The 23,278-nt window shown below is 33.9% G+C and overlaps 1 protein-coding gene across 1 annotated transcript; it reads right to left on the minus strand.

Annotated features, from left to right (window-relative positions):
- Window positions 1-12,763: 12,763 nt before the first annotated feature.
- Window positions 12,764-21,766, minus strand: LOC111878654 (probable protein kinase At2g41970). The gene is made up of 7 exons (XM_023875169.3): window positions 21,658-21,766; window positions 21,286-21,542; window positions 14,650-14,776; window positions 14,279-14,549; window positions 14,009-14,141; window positions 13,254-13,340; window positions 12,764-12,982 (listed from the first exon to the last, which is right to left on the minus strand). The coding sequence occupies exons 1-7, from the start codon at window positions 21,764-21,766 to the stop codon at window positions 12,848-12,850; spliced, it is 1,119 nt and encodes a 372-aa protein (XP_023730937.1). The 3' UTR covers window positions 12,764-12,847.
- Between the last annotated feature and the right edge of the window lie 1,512 nt (window positions 21,767-23,278).

Genomic DNA, 23,278 nt, shown 5'->3' on the forward strand with positions numbered 1-23,278 from the left:
AGTCGGGTTTTCACTAAAAATAATTTAACCCGACACCCGACCCTATTAAGGTATGGGTTGGGCGGGTTCGGGTTAATCGGGTTTCGGGTTAATTGGGTCGGGTTAGTCGGGTTAATACACTAAACACTTAATTTAAACATTATATATATGTTTTTTCAAGAGTGCAATCTGATATAAACTCAAACCATTTTTTTACTCTTTTCTTAACATCAAGAATGCATACTAATTGAAATAAATTAAAAATAAAAGATGGACCTCATGGTTATTACAACATATGAGAAAGCATGCATACCACAATAGCTAAAAGAGTTCTTCCATTATAAATATTAAATAGATGAACTTTCAATCTCTAGTTAACGATCAACACCATGTAGTTTATTCATGTTTATAGTTAGTTTAAAGTAGAAATAACTATCAAAAAATCTTTACTTTCTCAGCCGCTCTAGTACTTTTGAGATTTTATATCTTTTTGGACTTCAACTTCGCCAATGGGAGTTACTTGACCCTCGTATGCTTCTAGAGTCACAAAAATTTACATTTTCAAAGGGTTTGTAGTCTTTTGTACTATTCAAGTAGAGAGTGGTGGAATATGTAAATTTTGTGAATTCCTAACCGAGTTATTCGGGTTGACCCGAAACCCGATTTTTTTGTAAAAATCAACCCTAAACCCGACCGTAACTACAAATCGGTTTTATCAGGTTAACCTGAATAACCCGATTTGGAATTCTAACCCTATTGAACCTGACCCTAACTACCTTATACGGGTTAGGGTCCGGTCGGGTTAATCGGGTTCTAGTTTTTTTGACACCCCTATCAAGTACATTGTTTTAACGTTACAAACCCATACATAAACCGTTTAATAGTTTTCAATAACAAAACACACTAACATACTTGGTACTTATTTCTCGGCTTACCTGTTACCTGAGAATACAAGTTATTTTGAAAAACGGTCAACATATGGAATGTTGGTGAGTTCATAAGCAATGTTGTGATAAAATGATTTATGTAGTTTGTAAAACCCAGAAAATCCGATATTTTCTGAAAAGACCATTGTTTATAAAAAAAAAAAAAAAAAAAAAAAAAAAAAAAAAAAAAAGGTGTGAAGATCCGTAAATATAGGCATAATGATTTCAACACATGTATAATTGAAAAACTTTGTAATACCCATACAAGTGCACAATGTTGAACTTCCCCGGAAAACTCGATGTTTTCCGATAACGCATGACATACTTGTTTACAAGTTTCTATACCGCTACAACGAATGATTATTGTTTACTCTTCCTTGATTACTAGGAGGTGTTGGATTAATTTCGGGTCGTGATTCGTTATAATCATGCATTGATAATGACGAGTTATAACTACCGACTACGAACGATCCTTAGAGGCGTCGCCCGTTATCACTCACTTAATCCAAACAACCTTGATTATTATCGATTAACAACCTAAATATGTTTACTTTGATTACTCATAAGCCTAGCAAACGAGGAGAAGAGGAGTACAAAGTCCTGCTACTTCCGTGAGTTCACTTTAGGTTGTCGGGGATGCGAAAGACTCGTTGGCCCATCTCGCATTTGATTACTTTGACCTTGCTGGCAATACGATTGGATCACTAGGGCCCAATAGCACTTGAGAGTCATTGAAGGTCCCTTTATATGGAATTGGGTCATAGAAGGCCCAATAACATATAATCATTATCCCTTGGGCCCAAAGATCATGTTAATGGACTTGCAAGGTCCAACAAGCATGATTTGAAACTTTGAAGCCCAAGTGTCAAATGTTTACTTGTCTTAGGTATCGCATATCTACTGGAGAGTTCGATTTAACGATTGTTGTTTTGTATCGACTCGAGACCGATCAATTTGTTTATAACGATATTTGGAGTTATACGTGTATTTGTCTTTCGATTTTTGTAAGCCGTAGATTACTATTTTTGACTCAATATTCTATAAATAAAATAATTGGTTTAAAAATAGTGGTTTGACCTTTTCAGCCCCTTTCTTTTTATAAAATAACAAATGTAGTCCTTAATATAAAAGAAAAGTCATTTTAGGCCCTTAAAACATTTTCTTGACACTTTTGCATCATAGATTTGTCAAAAACGTATTTTTAACTCAAAACTTATTTTTTTGACAGTTTCAACCCCTTTCAGAATGGTATTTTCTAGTTGAAGCCCAACTTTTTGCTATTTTTACAATTTTAGCCCAAAATCTAAAAACTTTACATTTTTTATCCTTTTTGGAAATGAAAATCATTTTTAACCCTTGAAATAGTTTTGTTACACTTTTCATCCCCATTTTTGAAGATTTTACCATTTCAACCCTTTTAAATGTTATATTTTCGCAATTTTTGGGCTTATTGGGCCGTAAGGCCCAAAATTTAGCCCATTAAGCTACTATTTACATTTTTAGTCCTTTGAAGATCATAATGTTCATAAAAACAATTATTGTAACTGTTTTGACTCTTTTGACCGTTAAGAAACCGTTATTTGGCAACTTTTAACCCAACTTTTGTATATTTGACAATTTAAGCCCAAAAATGAGTTTTGTGGTGAAATATGTTTATCACAATCTTATAAGTTATTATTCTTGACTTTTTTAGTGTAAAATAAATTAGATCATGTTTGATTTCCTTCTTATTTCTTAGATCTCGAGATATCTTCCCTTTTTGTTACATATTCATCACAAAAACACATAAAATCACACATACATGCATAAAATCATACATAGCATACACATACACATAGATCTACACATTTTCTTGTATTCTCCCCCATAAAACATATAAAAACCAAAAAGAGAGGGGTATGAAGCTCACCTTGAGTTGTGGGTTCGGTTTTTGAAGAGAGAAATGAAGAAGATTCGATCCTAGCAAGCCTTCTTGGAAGATCTCGAACTTAGAGGCTTCTAAGACGGTGATCATGAGTTTGAATAGATTAGGAAGAGGTTTTTGATGAAATGAAGTTTTTAGATCATAGATTAAACATCAACTTACCTTATATGATGAATTTTGTGGAAAATCCTCCTTGAAAAGCTCTTAAATCTCAAAAGTTTTGAAGGAGAAGTGAGAAGATGTTCTTGAAGACTTGGAGAGAGATTTAAGTGTTTTGTGTGAGTGTGTTTTCCCTTGCTCTCGGCCGAGGATAGATAAGAGAGAGAAGAGAGAGTGTTGAAGTGACCATGCATGGGAACATGAGAAGAGTGCATGGATACCCCATGTATAATTGTGAGGTGGCACCAAAAGTCAACTCCTCCCCTTTCTTTTGTAGTTAGGCCGAGAGAGAGTAGGAAGAATAGAATGTTTGGGCCTTTTGTGTTTAAACCTAGATTTTGGAGCCAAGTTAATGATTTTCGGCCCATTGGCCCTTTTAGGGTAATTCACTGCCCAAAATTCATCAAAGTATGAGCTTTATGGCCCATTAGGGCTATTTAGTTTTGTTATGGCCCAATAAGGTCCATTAGTGTATTTTATTTCATTCTAGGCCCAATATGGCCCAAAATGTTAAAATAAATGAAAGTGGGTCCAAATTAGAGCCCATATAAGAGTTCTAAGCCCAAAGTAGTCAAATTGGAAGCTTATTGGTCCATTAGGCCCAATAAGGAAATCCTAGTCCAAAATGGACTTAAATCGGGATTTTTAGGGTTTCCAATCCTTTGTTGACTATTTGATGTGCTTGTATAAAGTGTTTGATGGAAGTTTTGTTGTTATTGAATAAGCATCATACATGCTTTCACATTGTTGGTTCACATTTGTTATCATTGTTCAATGTTTACAAGGCATCAAAATTCCTAGTTGTGACAGATGATGACGATTCTGATTATGATACTGATGAAGAAGACATTGAAGTATATGATGGAGATTCTGATTAAAAAAATCAAATGTTTTTTTGTAATAGAAATTTTATTTAAAGTCTAACGTTTATTTATATTGTTTGTCTATATTGTATATCTTATAATTTTGAAGGGTAACTAACTTTTATTCATATTGTATTTCTATATTGTACATCTTGTAATTTTATAGGCTACAAATGAGGTTTACTTGGGCGATACTCTTTGCCATGATGGCTGATGTTATAGGCCTTGGACATGAAGGTGATGGAGTCGGGGATCCACCACCTCCAGTAGACTTTGATCGCGGTCAGCACGAACAAGATGATAGCTATTTTTATTAATTTATTATAAGTTATCGTGACTAATATTTTTAATTGTATTTTTTCAACCGAGCTTCCAAAAAAAAGGAGGATGCTTATCAAAAAACATCGAGATAGGAAAGTGGATACGGGCAAACAAGGGAAAGACCGTGGATTTGGATTTCAATAGGGAGATCACATATTCCCCTATCAGGAAACCTGCTAATTGGTTTACACATGAAATTGGAAGGTATATGTGGAACAACATCCCTTTCAGCATATCTGGTTAGGAAAATGTTTTCCACGCTTTAAGGAATGCAACAGTTGTGCATCTAAATGTAACTTAGATAATATTCTAAGTTTAGTTGTGATTATTATTTAATTAACTAATTTTTTGTATTTGTAGAATAAGTTTGATTTGGATAAGGTTAACTTGAATCCGGAGCGTGCTCAATTGTTGCGGAGCATTGATTCGAGTCTTGCAAAAATTTAATTACCGAGGCCGAAAAAGTAAAGCTCATTCTTATTTTAAGCTAACCGGGGGCCTGCAGATGGCATTAAACAACCCCCCAAAGGTATGTCACATGAAAATTGGGTGAAGGCAATCGGACATTTTCAAACATCCGAATTTTTAAGGCGTTCGGCGTCAAACAAAGAAGTCTGTGCAAAACAACAAGTTGTAAACGGATGGGGGTCGAGATTATATAGCAATGCATGTTTCAAAGAAGTAAGTTACGATATATTTAACTGTTTATTTAAATTATAATTAATCTAATTTTTTAATGTTAAATATGATATCACTCGAATCGAAGCATTTCGTATGGCTAATTCCAGTCGACAAGGGGTATTTTATAGTCCTACAATCGAGCAACAATACGTAAGTAGTTAATTTGTATTTTCATATAAGTGTTTACATCATCAAAGGTATTTAGTAATCTATTTTTTATGATGTTTATCATTTTTTGAAAATACATAATGTTTTACTCCAGGAGATCAATCAACAAACCCAAGCTTCTTCTGCAGCAAGCGGTCTAACACCAAGTGATATAAGAAAATGTTTTAAAAGAATATTGGGTATTTGACGCGAACATATACGAGGCATTAAGCGTAAACCTCCTACGGTTGTGTCTATGTATGATCAGGAACAACCGATGACACAAGAACCACCACAATCACAGGTAATTGTTAGTTTAAGTTGAAAAGTATAATATTATAATGGAAAACGAAAAAAAAAAGTAGTATGCTATAATGATATGTTGGTAATTGTTTGTTTAGTATATAGTACAATGCTATAATGGAAAGTAGAATGCTATAATGATATGTTGGTTATGGTTTTATATGTTGATATTTTGTAGTTTGGTAATTTTGGAAAGTACAATGCTATAATGGAAAAATGAAAAAAAGGTACAATGTTATAATACATATGTAATATTTTGTATCATGTAGTTTGGTTATAGTTTGATATGTTGGTATTTTATAGTTTGGTAATTTTTTGGAAAGTACACTGCTATAATGGAAAAATGAAAAAAAAAAAAAAAAAAAAAAGTATAATGCAATATTGTGTATTATGTAGTTTGGTTATAATTTGATATGTTGGTATTGTGTAGTTTAGTAATTTTTTGGAAAGTACATTGCTATTATGGAAAAATGAAAAAAAGTACTAGGGCTGTTAATCGGGTCAACCCGATCGGGTTTCGGGTTAATCAGGTCGGGTTAGTCGGGTTTTCACTAAAAATAATTTAACCCGACACCCGACCCTATTAAGGTATGGGTTGGGCGGGTTCGGGTTAATCGGGTTTCGGGTTAATTGGGTCGGGTTAGTCGGGTTAATACACTAAACACTTAATTTAAACATTATATATATGTTTTTTCAAGAGTGCAATCTGATATAAACTCAAACCATTTTTTTACTCTTTTCTTAACATCAAGAATGCATACTAATTGAAATAAATTAAAAATAAAAGATGGACCTCATGGTTATTACAACATATGAGAAAGCATGCATACCACAATAGCTAAAAGAGTTCTTCCATTATAAATATTAAATAGATGAACTTTCAATCTCTAGTTAACGATCAACACCATGTAGTTTATTCATGTTTATAGTTAGTTTAAAGTAGAAATAACTATCAAAAAATCTTTACTTTCTCAGCCGCTCTAGTACTTTTGAGATTTTATATCTTTTTGGACTTCAACTTCGCCAATGGGAGTTACTTGACCCTCGTATGCTTCTAGAGTCACAAAAATTTACATTTTCAAAGGGTTTGTAGTCTTTTGTACTATTCAAGTAGAGAGTGGTGGAATATGTAAATTTTGTGAATTCCTAACCGAGTTATTCGGGTTGACCCGAAACCCGATTTTTTTGTAAAAATCAACCCTAAACCCGACCGTAACTACAAATCGGTTTTATCAGGTTAACCTGAATAACCCGATTTGGAATTCTAACCCTATTGAACCTGACCCTAACTACCTTATACGGGTTAGGGTCCGGTCGGGTTAATCGGGTTCTAGTTTTTTTGACACCCCTATCAAGTACATTGTTTTAACGTTACAAACCCATACATAAACCGTTTAATAGTTTTCAATAACAAAACACACTAACATACTTGGTACTTATTTCTCGGCTTACCTGTTACCTGAGAATACAAGTTATTTTGAAAAACGGTCAACATATGGAATGTTGGTGAGTTCATAAGCAATGTTGTGATAAAATGATTTATGTAGTTTGTAAAACCCAGAAAATCCGAAAAAGACCATTGTTTATAAAAAAAAAAAAAAAAAAAAAAAAAAAAAAAAAAAAGGTGTGAAGATCCGTAAATATAGGCATAATGATTTCAACACATGTATAATTGAAAAACTTTGTAATACCCATACAAGTGCACAATGTTGAACTTCCCCGGAAAACTCGATGTTTTCCGATAACGCATGACATACTTGTTTACAAGTTTCTATACCGCTACAACGAATGATTATTGTTTACTCTTCCTTGATTACTAGGAGGTGTTGGATTAATTTCGGGTCGTGATTCGTTATAATCATGCATTGATAATGACGAGTTATAACTACCGACTACGAACGATCCTTAGAGGCGTCGCCCGTTATCACTCACTTAATCCAAACAACCTTGATTATTATCGATTAACAACCTAAATATGTTTACTTTGATTACTCATAAGCCTAGCAAACGAGGAGAAGAGGAGTACAAAGTCCTGCTACTTCCGTGAGTTCACTTTAGGTTGTCGGGGATGCGAAAGACTCGTTGGCCCATCTCGCATTTGATTACTTTGACCTTGCTGGCAATACGATTGGATCACTAGGGCCCAATAGCACTTGAGAGTCATTGAAGGTCCCTTTATATGGAATTGGGTCATAGAAGGCCCAATAACATATAATCATTATCCCTTGGGCCCAAAGATCATGTTAATGGACTTGCAAGGTCCAACAAGCATGATTTGAAACTTTGAAGCCCAAGTGTCAAATGTTTACTTGTCTTAGGTATCGCATATCTACTGGAGAGTTCGATTTAACGATTGTTGTTTTGTATCGACTCGAGACCGATCAATTTGTTTATAACGATATTTGGAGTTATACGTGTATTTGTCTTTCGATTTTTGTAAGCCGTAGATTACTATTTTTGACTCAATATTCTATAAATAAAATAATTGGTTTAAAAATAGTGGTTTGACCTTTTCAGCCCCTTTCTTTTTATAAAATAACAAATGTAGTCCTTAATATAAAAGAAAAGTCATTTTAGGCCCTTAAAACATTTTCTTGACACTTTTGCATCATAGATTTGTCAAAAACGTATTTTTAACTCAAAACTTATTTTTTTGACAGTTTCAACCCCTTTCAGAATGGTATTTTCTAGTTGAAGCCCAACTTTTTGCTATTTTTACAATTTTAGCCCAAAATCTAAAAACTTTACATTTTTTATCCTTTTTGGAAATGAAAATCATTTTTAACCCTTGAAATAGTTTTGTTACACTTTTCATCCCCATTTTTGAAGATTTTACCATTTCAACCCTTTTAAATGTTATATTTTCGCAATTTTTGGGCTTATTGGGCCGTAAGGCCCAAAATTTAGCCCATTAAGCTACTATTTACATTTTTAGTCCTTTGAAGATCATAATGTTCATAAAAACAATTATTGTAACTGTTTTGACTCTTTTGACCGTTAAGAAACCGTTATTTGGCAACTTTTAACCCAACTTTTGTATATTTGACAATTTAAGCCCAAAAATGAGTTTTGTGGTGAAATATGTTTATCACAATCTTATAAGTTATTATTCTTGACTTTTTTAGTGTAAAATAAATTAGATCATGTTTGATTTCCTTCTTATTTCTTAGATCTCGAGATATCTTCCCTTTTTGTTACATATTCATCACAAAAACACATAAAATCACACATACATGCATAAAATCATACATAGCATACACATACACATAGATCTACACATTTTCTTGTATTCTCCCCCATAAAACATATAAAAACCAAAAAGAGAGGGGTATGAAGCTCACCTTGAGTTGTGGGTTCGGTTTTTGAAGAGAGAAATGAAGAAGATTCGATCCTAGCAAGCCTTCTTGGAAGATCTCGAACTTAGAGGCTTCTAAGACGGTGATCATGAGTTTGAATAGATTAGGAAGAGGTTTTTGATGAAATGAAGTTTTTAGATCATAGATTAAACATCAACTTACCTTATATGATGAATTTTGTGGAAAATCCTCCTTGAAAAGCTCTTAAATCTCAAAAGTTTTGAAGGAGAAGTGAGAAGATGTTCTTGAAGACTTGGAGAGAGATTTAAGTGTTTTGTGTGAGTGTGTTTTCCCTTGCTCTCGGCCGAGGATAGATAAGAGAGAGAAGAGAGAGTGTTGAAGTGACCATGCATGGGAACATGAGAAGAGTGCATGGATACCCCATGTATAATTGTGAGGTGGCACCAAAAGTCAACTCCTCCCCTTTCTTTTGTAGTTAGGCCGAGAGAGAGTAGGAAGAATAGAATGTTTGGGCCTTTTGTGTTTAAACCTAGATTTTGGAGCCAAGTTAATGATTTTCGGCCCATTGGCCCTTTTAGGGTAATTCACTGCCCAAAATTCATCAAAGTATGAGCTTTATGGCCCATTAGGGCTATTTAGTTTTGTTATGGCCCAATAAGGTCCATTAGTGTATTTTATTTCATTCTAGGCCCAATATGGCCCAAAATGTTAAAATAAATGAAAGTGGGTCCAAATTAGAGCCCATATAAGAGTTCTAAGCCCAAAGTAGTCAAATTGGAAGCTTATTGGTCCATTAGGCCCAATAAGGAAATCCTAGTCCAAAATGGACTTAAATCGGGATTTTTAGGGTTTCCAATCCTTTGTTGACTATTTGATGTGCTTGTATAAAGTGTTTGATGGAAGTTTTGTTGTTATTGAATAAGCATCATACATGCTTTCACATTGTTGGTTCACATTTGTTATCATTGTTCAATGTTTACAAGGCATCAAAATTCCTAGTTGTGACAGATGATGACGATTCTGATTATGATACTGATGAAGAAGACATTGAAGTATATGATGGAGATTCTGATTAAAAAAATCAAATGTTTTTTTGTAATAGAAATTTTATTTAAAGTCTAACGTTTATTTATATTGTTTGTCTATATTGTATATCTTATAATTTTGAAGGGTAACTAACTTTTATTCATATTGTATTTCTATATTGTACATCTTGTAATTTTATAGGCTACAAATGAGGTTTACTTGGGCGATACTCTTTGCCATGATGGCTGATGTTATAGGCCTTGGACATGAAGGTGATGGAGTCGGGGATCCACCACCTCCAGTAGACTTTGATCGCGGTCAGCACGAACAAGATGATAGCTATTTTTATTAATTTATTATAAGTTATCGTGACTAATATTTTTAATTGTATTTTTTCAACCGAGCTTCCAAAAAAAAGGAGGATGCTTATCAAAAAACATCGAGATAGGAAAGTGGATACGGGCAAACAAGGGAAAGACCGTGGATTTGGATTTCAATAGGGAGATCACATATTCCCCTATCAGGAAACCTGCTAATTGGTTTACACATGAAATTGGAAGGTATATGTGGAACAACATCCCTTTCAGCATATCTGGTTAGGAAAATGTTTTCCACGCTTTAAGGAATGCAACAGTTGTGCATCTAAATGTAACTTAGATAATATTCTAAGTTTAGTTGTGATTATTATTTAATTAACTAATTTTTTGTATTTGTAGAATAAGTTTGATTTGGATAAGGTTAACTTGAATCCGGAGCGTGCTCAATTGTTGCGGAGCATTGATTCGAGTCTTGCAAAAATTTAATTACCGAGGCCGAAAAAGTAAAGCTCATTCTTATTTTAAGCTAACCGGGGGCCTGCAGATGGCATTAAACAACCCCCCAAAGGTATGTCACATGAAAATTGGGTGAAGGCAATCGGACATTTTCAAACATCCGAATTTTTAAGGCGTTCGGCGTCAAACAAAGAAGTCTGTGCAAAACAACAAGTTGTAAACGGATGGGGGTCGAGATTATATAGCAATGCATGTTTCAAAGAAGTAAGTTACGATATATTTAACTGTTTATTTAAATTATAATTAACCTAATTTTTTAATGTTAAATATGATATCACTCGAATCGAAGCATTTCGTATGGCTAATTCCAGTCGACAAGGGGTATTTTATAGTCCTACAGTCGAGCAACAATACGTAAGTAGTTAATTTGTATTTTCATATAAGTGTTTACATCATCAAAGGTATTTAGTAATCTATTTTTTATGATGTTTATCATTTTTTGAAAATACATAATGTTTTACTCCAGGAGATCAATCAACAAACCCAAGCTTCTTCTGCAGCAAGCGGTCTAACACCAAGTGATATAAGAAAATGTTTTAAAAGAATATTGGGTATTTGACGCGAACATATACGAGGCATTAAGCGTAAACCTCCTACGGTTGTGTCTATGTATGATCAGGAACAACCGATGACACAAGAACCACCACAATCACAGGTAATTGTTAGTTTAAGTTGAAAAGTATAATATTATAATGGAAAACGAAAAAAAAAAAGTAGTATGCTATAATGATATGTTGGTAATTGTTTGTTTAGTATATAGTACAATGCTATAATGGAAAGTAGAATGCTATAATGATATGTTGGTTATGGTTTGATATGTTGATATTTTGTAGTTTGGTAATTTTGGAAAGTACAATGCTATAATGGAAAAATGAAAAAAAGGTACAATGTTATAATACATATGTAATATTTTGTATCATGTAGTTTGGTTATAGTTTGATATGTTGGTATTTTATAGTTTGGTAATTTTTTGGAAAGTACACTGCTATAATGGAAAAATGAAAAAAAAAAAAAAAAAAAAAAAAGTATAATGCAATATTGTGTATTATGTAGTTTGGTTATAATTTGATATGTTGGTATTGTGTAGTTTAGTAATTTTTTGGAAAGTACATTGCTATTATGGAAAAATGAAAAAAAGTACAATGCTATAATGTATATATTGTGTATGATGTATGTTTAAGTGTATTTCGAAAGTAGAATGCTATAATGATATGTTGGTTATAGTTAGTTATGTTGGCATTTTTTTTATTTTGGTAATTTTGGGAAAGTACAATGCTATTATGATATGTTGGTAATATATATTGTTTTCTTTGTAGTTGGAAATGCTGTAAACGATACTAAAGGACTCAGCCTGTTCTGCAGCATTGGAAGAGTGGTTTCGCTCATTACCACCACCAAATAATAATGAAGGACATGATAGGAGTGATGAGGACGAGTAACTATTTTTTCTGGATTTTATGAATTGTTTTGTTTGGAATAATATTTTGGATACGTTGCACTTTGTTTGGAAGAATATTTTGAATTGGTTGTGTATGGATCAATATTTTGGATTGGCTGTGTATGGATTAATATTTTGGGTTAATATTTTTGTAAAGTTGTAGCAACTTTTATACATGTTATATTGTCTTTTATAATTTTAATGTCAAATAAACAAAAAAAAATGAAAATTATTTTAGCGGCGACGCGTTTAGCGGCAGCCCAAACCTATTAGTGGCGACGGCACATTAGCGGCGACAGGTGGCTATCAGCGGCGACATAATAGTATTAGCGGCAACCAGACACGCATTTGTGACGAAGCATTAGCGGCGACCTTTTTGCAGCAACATGTCACCGGTAATACCTTTTGCGACGACAATCCCTATCTTTCGTGGCGACACCTGTCGCCGCTAATACCTTCGTTTCTTGTAGTGATTATCACCCCTAATTTACTCTCACATAAATTAAGGAGTATGCATAAGAAGTTCTGCCATATATTTTTGTTTTTCAAGTAAAATGTGTGTTGGTTGCCATTACATTTGTTTTTCAATGCTTATTTCTATTCTACATCTTGATTACATTAATTAATTCATATACATCACATATACAGGCTCTCAAGCTGAGTAGCATTACTTCATGCATCAAGTAGCACCCCCAAGGTTTCACATATGCCAGGCTGACTATAGTATCCATCAACATCGGATGCTGTCAACAAAGAAAAAAACAATATTTTTAATCCTAATTAAAGAATCTAGATAAACTCCTTTAGTACTTATAACTTACCAGTGTTAGTTTTTTTTTTTTTTTTTTTTGGACCATTGTCATACTTTGGTTTTGGTATAAATATGGGATTCAAATGAACACATCTGGTCATTCATGCCTTGTTGCTATGCTAATTAGCCTGAGACTCTGTGCGTGCTGTTGATGTTCTAGCATTGACAAGAGGCCGCAAAGCCTTCACAACAATTGTCATATTTGGCCGGAAATCTGCCTCATATTGGATACAAAGTGCCGCCACTGCTGCCAACTGAGTACCAAGATAACCAAAATTAGTGTACTTACTATCTTCAGGATTCAGTATGAGGGGGCATTCACGTCTTTTGCACAGACAGTTTACTATATTCATTCATGTCATCTGTAACAAACAAGCAATCCTATGTGTGACACTAATCACATTCCAATCATGATTCAGGTAACTGTAGAATGCATTATCTTCTATATGAGAAAGCATATATTAATATATACACTCACAGACTTAAAAGTTTTAATTTCAAGAAGGAGAATAATATGGGTTAGACCTTGGCAACAGCTTTGGGAGGGTAATCATCATTTAATTTTGGATCAACACATTGCTTTACTTTATCCTCACTCAATCTTGGAGTTGCCTGTTGCGATATTTAACCACATTATAAACAATATGAGCATGCGTGCATATAAATTCTTTGATGTATGGCAAGGAATTCCAAGAAAATATCAATGTACAATTTGGTTTAATAAAAATGTTTGGTTATTTGTTAAAGATACTTCAACAAAGACAAAAGTAAAGGAATCTCATAAATTATTAAGTTGGTAGATAAGTGATATCCTATATGAGAAAATAAAAAACACTTGTTCTTTAATGGCCAAACCATTATACTTTTTTTTGACATTTTAGAATAAATAAAAACAAACAAATATTTTTCTCGGTTGTCGGGTTTTGGAAAATGGCAAAATACAGAAAAACACACATACTTTCACAATTTTATAATTTAGTCACTAAACTATTATCTTTTTTATAATTGTTATAATAATAGTTTAGCAACCAAACCGAAAAATGATGAAAATACATTGTGTTTGTATACTTTGCCTTAATGTCAAAACATGATACAAGGAAAATTGTTTTTTTCAGTGGTCAAAATAATATAAATGATGTATCGTTATAGAAAATAGCCAAATGGGTAAATCGATAATTAAAATGGTGAAAATAAAAAAGATTTTCCCTCTCACATAAAGGAAATTATAACATTTTTATGTGAAAGAGACGCTTAGAAGGATCACTAGCAACAAGACACACCCAAGTGACAAGACTTTGTTCTCCTTTGGGCAATGTATGATCCACCGGTTTCCTTCCGGTTAAAAGTTCTAAAAGAACAACCCCAAAACTATAAACATCACTCTTTTGACTTATTTGCCCGGTCATCGCATACCTACATCAAAACCATTGATAATATTAACAACCCAATGCCATCATCATCTCTTTGTTTGACAAAAAAAAATGCTAAAATGTATATGAAAACCTTATTCTTTTAAAATGCATATGGAAAATGAAAGCAAGACTACTCACTCTGGAGCATGGTAGCCAAAAGTTCCCAAAACTCTTGTGGAGTGCAAGTGAGCTGCAGTGTCAGAAGGATTGCTCAAGTTGAAATCGGCTATTTTGGATAGAAAATCATCAAATACAAGAATATTGCTTGAGCGAATATCACGATGAATGATAGGAGGTTGAACTTTTTCATGCAAATACTCTAAACCTCTTGCTGCTCCATAAGCAATTTTAACTCTTTGGATCCAAGTGAGAGGGGGACCCGGTGCAGCCCCTTGTACACTCTTTCTACCTATCAACCCGGAAAAAAAAATGGATCGCGAAATTTGAAAATGGAAGTAAAAGGTGAAAAGGGTATATATGGAAAGTTTATTTTTGTTTTGTGTACGTACCATGTAATATATCATGCAAAGAACCCATGGTTGCATACTGATATACCAAGATTCGGTTGTTATCCTCCAAGCAATAACCAAGCAACTCGACAAAACATTCGTTTTTAAGTCTTGAAGCTATCGATAACTGTATACATCAGCAAATATATGAATATGAATCTCTCTTGTCTTCTTTTTTGTTTTCTTTTTACCAAGATTAATGTATGAGTCACATTCATACTATAGATACCATGGACCATATCACTACTCATTCGAAATATAGTTAGCACTTAGCATTAGAGCATATGGTAGCTTTTCCTAAAGCTTTTTCCTATTTGGAAAACAAATTCGAATGTTTTTAACCATTTATGCTTTTTTAGAGGTCCCTCCAACCACTTATAAAATTCTAAATGGTCATTGTACTTATGTATCGTGTGTAGTTTGCACATACATTTAATAACATTTCATCTAAATTCCTATTTATAGTAACATGTTAAATCTTTATAATATTTTGATTAATTAGTTAATCAATTTTAGTAAATACACAAAGTAAAAATGAATATAATTTTTAGAAAATTATATCATTGGATTTAATTAAAAACAATCAAAATGACACAAATATCAAATATTGAAAAACATTGCAAATATACTATTAGATCTATTTTTTTAAAATATACCGTATTTTAGTCTTTTTATTTATTTAAATGCTAATGTCAAGTGATATCTCTTTCTTAAAAGCGTGACATTTGCTTAAAGAAAACAACAAACTAGATAAAGATGCTTTAAAAAAAAAAAAAAAAGTTTATTATCACAGTAACCCAACAATATTATATATATTGGTTTAAATGGTCTCTTGTGATTTTTTTTTTTTGCATTTGAAGAGTACAAACTTTTGTTTTACCAATTTATTCGTACATTTACCCATTTTTGAAGGTTACACTGCCTTGTCAACTGTCAACTACGCAAGTCAATAATGACTCGATAGTGAGTCGAGTCATCGTTGGCACGTAACCCAAGAGTTATTACACCCATTTAGTCAACTGCAACAACCTCTCTCTCTATCTCTCTCTCTCTCTCTCTCACACACACACACACATATATTGATGCTTGCCTGGTTCCTCTCCGTTCGTCACCTCCATTTCATGAGGTGAGTTGTATTATGTCCGCGCATTTCGATTATCAGCCCGAATATTCGTATCGATTTATTGGAAGAAAAACCCTCGAAACTCATAAAGCATATGTACTAGAGATTCTTTGAGTTGTACATAACTTGTTTTATTATATATAGTGATCAAAGATTAATTTCAAATATGGAGATATATGAAGCTTCCTTCTTCAAGATATTAACCAACGACTCTGATGACTACCCTTGTGAACCCATACATACATACATACATACATACATACAAACATACATATATATATATATATATATATATATATATATATATATATATATATATATATATATATAACACCATTTTTGTTGTTTCTCATCACACAGATCTTTAGTTATTCATCATATTTTGCAGCCATTGCCCCCTGCTTTTGCCGAGAAGTATTTGGAAAAGGACAACAACAAGAGAGCAACAGTTGTTCTCAAGAACAAATCTATTGTTGAATGGAGTATCAAATATGTAAATTCAAAGACATATACTACTTCATGGATAGATGGGTCAAGTTCATTAAAGAAAATCGTCTTCAAATCTGTGACTTGCTTGTCTTTTCACTTCTCTCTCCTCCTCCAAATTCAATCGTTCAGGTCATTTTCTATGCACCAAATGGATGCTTCAAACATCCAGTTTGTTCTTTAGGTAATTTACGAACCCACAATTTGATTGACGCCTTTGGAAATCAAATCCATTTCCCTTAATACTTTTTCAATTTGTGAACACAGATTTGCCATTTAAAGTGATGAAAGAATAGAGCTCAAGAAACAAATCTCTTGTATTAATTAAATCTTTCAAATCAGACAAACCCTTTTACTATGTGACGATGAAACTTTCACACATTCGAGGTTAAGGTGAGTGGGAAGCAATGTAGATCTGTCCAGTACGAGAGGCATCAAGTTTTATAGTAATTCATTTGGAGGAAGTGACGAAAGCGGTGGTTCATCCTTTTCTAGTAGAGACGGTGGCGGTGATGTATTCATCTTCTTTAATGAGGGCTCTCAACACAACTCCATTAGTCTGCATAATTCTATCTTCGATTTCGATTTCCCATATCACCACGTCATCGTCAACTGCATTGTTACACAAAATCTTATCGTTTTCGTCAGAGCTTAAACCCATTAATCTTAGGAAAGTATATTTTCGTTGAAGAACACTTGTAGGAGCGTTGGTCCATATATCATATTGGAAATCATTTGGTTCCGAGTCGAATGAGCTAATCTTCCATGTACCCTCGAAGAGCTTTACAAAGGAATAACAGATTTAACTGGTTCGATAGCTTAAAATCCTAAACCAGATCTGGAATCTTTTTTCTTAAACATGGTGGACGATTCTGGTGGCAGATGATGGTGGATTAGTGGCGGTGTTGGAACAAAGGGTAAATGGAATAATAGAGGCAGTCATCGGTGGAAGGAAACGGGGGATCAGGGCTTTCCGGTGGTGTGGGGATGAGAGAGAGCAAGAGAGAGATCTTAATTGATAAGGGTCCTGTCTGATGAGGTGGCATTTTTTAACTTTAAACCTGTAAATTAGGAAGGGGTTCACCATGTGACCCCTTTAGTTTTTTCAGAAGGACTTTTAAACCCTAAAAACATGAATTTGTACCCTTCAAAGGCCAAAAAAAAAGTCATGAGGGGCCATTTAAATTAATATACGAATGATTGTTGGTCTACAGTGACAATAACCCTTAAAAAATATCTAAGATAGATGATGATAAATCAATGAGTAAATTACACGAATGGTCCCTGTGGTTTAGGCTACTTTGTTCGTTTGGTCCTAACTTATCTTTTTAACTCGGATGGTCTCTATAGTATGTTTTTATTGCGCGTTTAGTCTCTACCAAACATAAAAAGACTATATTGTCCTTTATTATTTCTTTTTATTAAAAAAATGTTTAACCACCCCTAAAGCTCACTTTATCTTCTATACGTTTCTCTTCCCTAAAATGAAAGACCTCCCTCTTCTCTAAACTCAGTCCTAAATCGATCAAAAATCGTCGGCAATCTTGTTGCATGAATCGAAATCTTTTACCGCCAACAACCATGTTGCAGGTATCGAAGATATAGTTCAACGATGATCAAGCCATATTCAAATGACTCTAATTCCTTGGATGACTCCGTCAGGTCATCATCGATCTCCATTGATTACCAATGATGGTGGAAGCATGAAATCTGCTACCGCCAACAACCATGTTGCAGGTATCGAAGATATAGTTCAACGATGATCAAGCCATATTCAAATGACTCTAATTCCTTGGATGACTCCGCCAGTTCATCATCAATCTCCATTGATTACCAATGGTGGTGGAAGCATGAAATCTGCTGCCAACAACCATGTTACAGGAATCGAAGATATAGTTCAACGATGATCAAGCCATATTCAAATGACTCTAATTCCTTGGATGACTCCGCCAGGTCATCATCGATCTCCATTGATTACCAATGGTGGTGGAAGCATGGACACACCTAACCTTTATCTACGACCTCCAAAGATAGAGGTGGGCAATTTTGAAAAAAGAGTTCATCTAGGTTTCCCCTTTATGACCCATGTATGCGTACAAAAGTGAATGAGAATGGTAATGGAAAGGAGTCTATTGTTGAGGATACTGATAGAGATGTCAATGACTCCAACAAATCTCATTTTGTTTTCTCTTATCTAACGTCTGCCATCGTCCTTCACCGTAACTAGTGATGAAGGCAACTTCACTAATCTGACCTCTGTAACATGCTATTGCACCCTCACCAAGGCTTTTGGTTTTGATCTTCAAATCGACCTCCTACACCTTTTGTAACCTCTGCATCTTTATTCACTAACAATGACACCGTCTCTACTACTCGAGCTTCAGTGATGAACCTGTCAGATCCATATTTATTTTCCTAGTTTTGACCACAAATCATATCAGAAATATATTCAAACCAAATGTGTGTTTTTTATTCTAGTTTGATTAGATTGAATGTCCGGCTTTAATGAACCGATTCTAGTTTAGATTTTAGTTTTAATTTCTATTTTGGATTTGATATCCAATTTTGATTTTAGATCTAATTTTTGGTTTGAATGGATTCGACGTGGTTTTTGTTTTCCGATGGCGTTTTACTCTAAAAAGAAAGAAACCTGGATGAAATAGTAATGAGGATAAATGGATTGTGTGTAATTTCTAGATTAATAATAAATTAAAAAAGAAATACACAAGTAATAAAACTGATTAAAAATGAAAGTAATAAGGGCATAATAGTCTTTTTAGGTCAGATAGGGACCAAGTGTGCACCAAAAACAAACAGTAAGGACCTTCAGAGTTAAAAAAAATAAGTTAGAAACCAAGCGTGCAAATTAGACTAAACTACAGGAACCATTCATGTAATTTACTCTAAATCAGTTAAGTTTTAAAAGAATTTTTTTTGAAAATGTTAATCTAGTAGAGAAGGGTTTTAATAATAGCTAGGTTGTTAAATAAAGGTTAGTGAAACCTGATGTGACAAATTAATAAATCTTTCAAAGATTAATCATTGGAAATTGGAAGTGAAATTGGAATTGATATGACTGTTGGGTTAATTGGATATTAAAGCAAGGGCATTTTAGGAAAGTTCCATATTTAAGTTTTATTTTATTGTTTTAGAGTTTGATAAGGTTTCTATTTTATTGAGTTCATCTTTTAGATTTAGAGTTTGAATAGGATACTATCTTAATTAGTATAAATAGTTGTTTTTGTTTGTTTTGTTAATGCGATTTCAGTGCTTCTATTCGGTTTAACTTTGTTAGCAAGAAACTTGTTCTCTTTTTTTTCTGTTTCATTTAGTTTTGTTTCTTCCAAACACAAGAAGGAATTTGTTTAGTTTATTACTTACACTTGGTATCAGAGCGGTTTCGTTGAAAGGGGTTTGATTCGAGGTTAATTACAATCAACCCCGGTTTCTTTTAATCGGGCTTGTGAGAGACTAACCAGAGGCGCGAAATAAACGGACGGGAAGACGTCAAAGCAGGTTGTTTTGATTTAGTTCGTTTTGCGGGTGACGGAAGACGGTAAAGGTGGTCGTGACCTTGTCTTGTTGTCTGGTGGAAGAGTGCTCTCGGAACATGTTTGATTAAAGAAGTCGGGGTTAAGGAGAAAATGATGTCGTTGGTTAAAGAAGGAGGTTCGATGACGTATCAAGTTCTGGTTTTGACTCCAACGAATTATTTGGTATGGGCAGTCAAAGTCAAGTCGATTATGGATGCACACGGCATATGGGAGACGGTCGAACCAAAGGCGTTAGGTGAAGCATCGGATCAAAAGAAGTCAAAACAAGTTCTTGCCTTTTTGTTTCAAGCGATACCCGAAGACATGGTGTTGCAAATGGCAAGTTACACCGAACCAACGAAAGTGTGGGATGGGCTGAAAACACGGTATTTGGGAGTGGATCGGGTGAGAACGGCTCGACTTGCAACGTTAAAGAGAGAGCTTGGAAGTTTGCGCATGAAGGAGGGTGAAACGGTCAATGATTTTGTGACAAAATTATCCGATTTAGCTTCAAAAGCAAAGAGTCTTGGATATGAGCTTGAAGAAGGTGATTTGGTAAAAAGGTTAGTAGGTTTAATCCCTAAGTCGTTTCTTCAAATCGTAGCTTCAATAGAGCAATGTTTCGAGTTGGATTCAATGTTATTCGATGAAGCGGGTGGTAGATTGAAGGCATATGAGGAGCGTATAAGAGGAACCGAGAAAGTGGAGGACATTCAAGGTGGGTTATTGTTGGCTATTGAGGAAAAATCACATGTTTGTAAGTATTGTGGCAATGGACGTTCAAATCGGGATGACTTTGGATGTGACCGGGGAAGAGGTCGGGGGTCCGGGAGAAGTCGAGATGGTAATGAACGTGTCCTGGATAAAAGTCACGTTAGATGTTACAAATGTGGTGAGCTTGGTCACTATAAAAACGAGTGTCCTAAATGGGAAAAAGAAGAAGTGAGTCTAATTGAAGAGGAATCGGCATTGTTTTGAACAACGAGTGGCTCGTATGACAAATCCGATTAAGGGGGTGATTGTTGGGTTAATCGGATATTAAAGCAAGGGCATTTTAGGAAAGTTCCATATTTAAGTTTTATTTTATTGTTTTAGAGTTTGATAAGGTTTCTATTTTATTGAGTTCATCTTTTAGATTTAGAGTTTGGTAGAATACTATCTTAATTAGTATAAATAGTTGTAGTTGTTTGTTTTGTTAATGCAATTTCAGTGCTTCTATTTAGTTTAACTTTGTTAACAATAAACTTATTCCTTTTTTTCTGTTTGATTTAGTTTTGTTTCTTCCAAACACAAGAAGGAGTTTGTTTAGTTTATTACTTACATGACATGACAGATTACATGGTCTGTGAAATCAGAGTCAAGCACTGATGATAAAACACATTGAAAAAAATGATATGACATGAAATGAAAGATTACCTGGTCTGTGAAATCAGAGTCAAGCACTGATGATAAAACACATTGAAAAAAATGATATGACATGAAATGAAAGATTACCTGGTCTGTGAAATCAGTGTCAAGCTCTGATGATGAGCTGGCATCGAGCTTCTTTACTACTACTTCTTGGCCGTCGCTTAGCTTTCCATGGAAAACCTGACAGTAAGCACCTTCTCCAATCAAAGCCCTGGAACCAAAATTATCAGTCATTTTATTGAGCTCATCCAACGACAATGTTGGTGTTTCAATGGGTAGGATTTTCGGAGGAGCCCCACTTCTTCCTGCTCCACTAGCCCTTGGCTCTCCTCTTGTACTTCCTACAACAACCATCATAATTCATAATTATGCATAATCTTTTCACCTTTTCACGTTAAACCCTATAAAAAGGTACATATTTTGTCCCCATAATGTAATGTAAGAAAAGGAAATTACCTCCTCCTACTCTTCCAGAAGGGGGTCCTCGAGGTGGTGCTGCATTGTTATTACTTGCAGGTGAATCGTGAACGGTGTCCTCTTTGGCACCTCCACAGCAAGTGAACATTTAAACTGTGGGCATAATAATCCAACAATATGTATATGCTCTCTGTCTATATTTTCAGCCAACAAGATTCTCGTGTCTATGATTTTACACAAAAGAATTCCTGCATAATGGAGAAAGATTGTAAAATAGTTGCATGAAAATGGAAAAACCTAGTGACGATTCTTCTAAGGAAAATGACTAAAATTTATGCTCCCATAACCAATTAAGCAGAGAAACGCAATATACATGAAACTCCGAAATGCATATAAAAAATTACCTCGTAATCATAAATCCATGTCAACAACCAAACAAATTAATGATATCCAAAGAAGCATAAATATTGAATCGGTGTTAAAGGGGGGAAGAAGAAGAAAAAACTAGGGGTTCGATTTGACGTAAAATGTTTGTGATTCTTTCTACCTGACGAGAAAGTAAGAAAATCAACCTGTTTCGAAGGAAATCGGTTTCTGCTCCCAGGGCTTCCATTAACCACACTTTGTACCATTTGCATAGATCTACGTATTTTACCCTCTTTTATCGTTTTTAATCCAATCATCCTCCTTGGAGATATATTTCTAAGGATTTGTGCTCCTTTTTGGACCTTTTGGTTATGAATCAAATACCAGTTTTAGATTATCTGCAAAATTATTGCTAAAAATTTACATGCTTATCCTTCTTTTATATATTATTATTATTATATTTGAGCAATATACAAAAATAAAGGCTATACACCATACGTTAGTCTTAAATCTTAATAAATTGTACATTTATATTTTGAATAACTTTTTTACATTTTGTTGAAAAATAATCAAAAACCAAATCATATTAATTTCAACATAAAAAATAAATAATCAGATCACACATATCACACTCAACTTTCGCAGACACAAATCATAATCAAGCGTGGCCATGACCGAAGTCGAGCCCAAGACTAGCCAACACCGAGACCGAAACCAAGGTGGACACAAGAAAAGCTTAGTGTGCGGAGATGCCTCCAACAAGCGATAAATTTGTAATTTTACCATAAACTTTATTCACAATTACAATTTTAAACCATTTTTTGAAATTTTCCCATAAACATCCTTAAATTTGGTTTTTATTTAACTGTTGTTCCCAACTCAAAATAAAATGAGTTTTGTATATTTTCTATAATTTATAATTAGTAATTAGCAAGGTTGTAAAAAACGTTCGACGTTAGCTAGTCGGTGGACTGGGGTTAAGGGATTAATCGAAAGATTAAGCGGGAACCACAAATTGCTAATTAGTTCAAGTTTCAAAATTTAAATATGACTAATATTAAAGTTCTTAACTAACACTAATATCATAACAAAATAGGTTAATATGAATAATACAACACAAATCATTCATCAAATAATTTATATTGAGATAGAACTTTTTCAAATTGATAAAATTTCATCGTTTGCTACTGTTTGTTCATTTTATAGGCATAGATTAATCGCTAGGCACCTTCTAGTCAGTCGGGTACCACCTAGGATTAATCAGAAATTAATCGGAACCTACTCGAGATTTTTA

The sequence above is a fragment of the Lactuca sativa genome, chromosome 9 (assembly GCF_002870075.4).
Source record: "Lactuca sativa cultivar Salinas chromosome 9, Lsat_Salinas_v11, whole genome shotgun sequence".
NCBI classification, from domain to species: domain Eukaryota; kingdom Viridiplantae; phylum Streptophyta; class Magnoliopsida; order Asterales; family Asteraceae; genus Lactuca; species Lactuca sativa.

Bases quoted from the DNA above. Each gene is read 5' to 3' on its own strand.
- LOC111878654 (XM_023875169.3), bottom strand. From the start codon at position 21,766: ATGTTCACTTGCTGTGGAGGTGCCAAAGAGGACACCGTTCACGATTCA. The intron at 21,543-21,657 runs GTAATTTCCTTT...TGGTTGTTGTAG, and splicing joins TTCTGGAAGAGTAGGAGGAG to GAAGTACAAGAGGAGAGCCA. The intron at 14,142-14,278 runs GTGAGTAGTCTT...GTTTTGATGTAG, and splicing joins TTTGGCTACCATGCTCCAGA to GTATGCGATGACCGGGCAAA.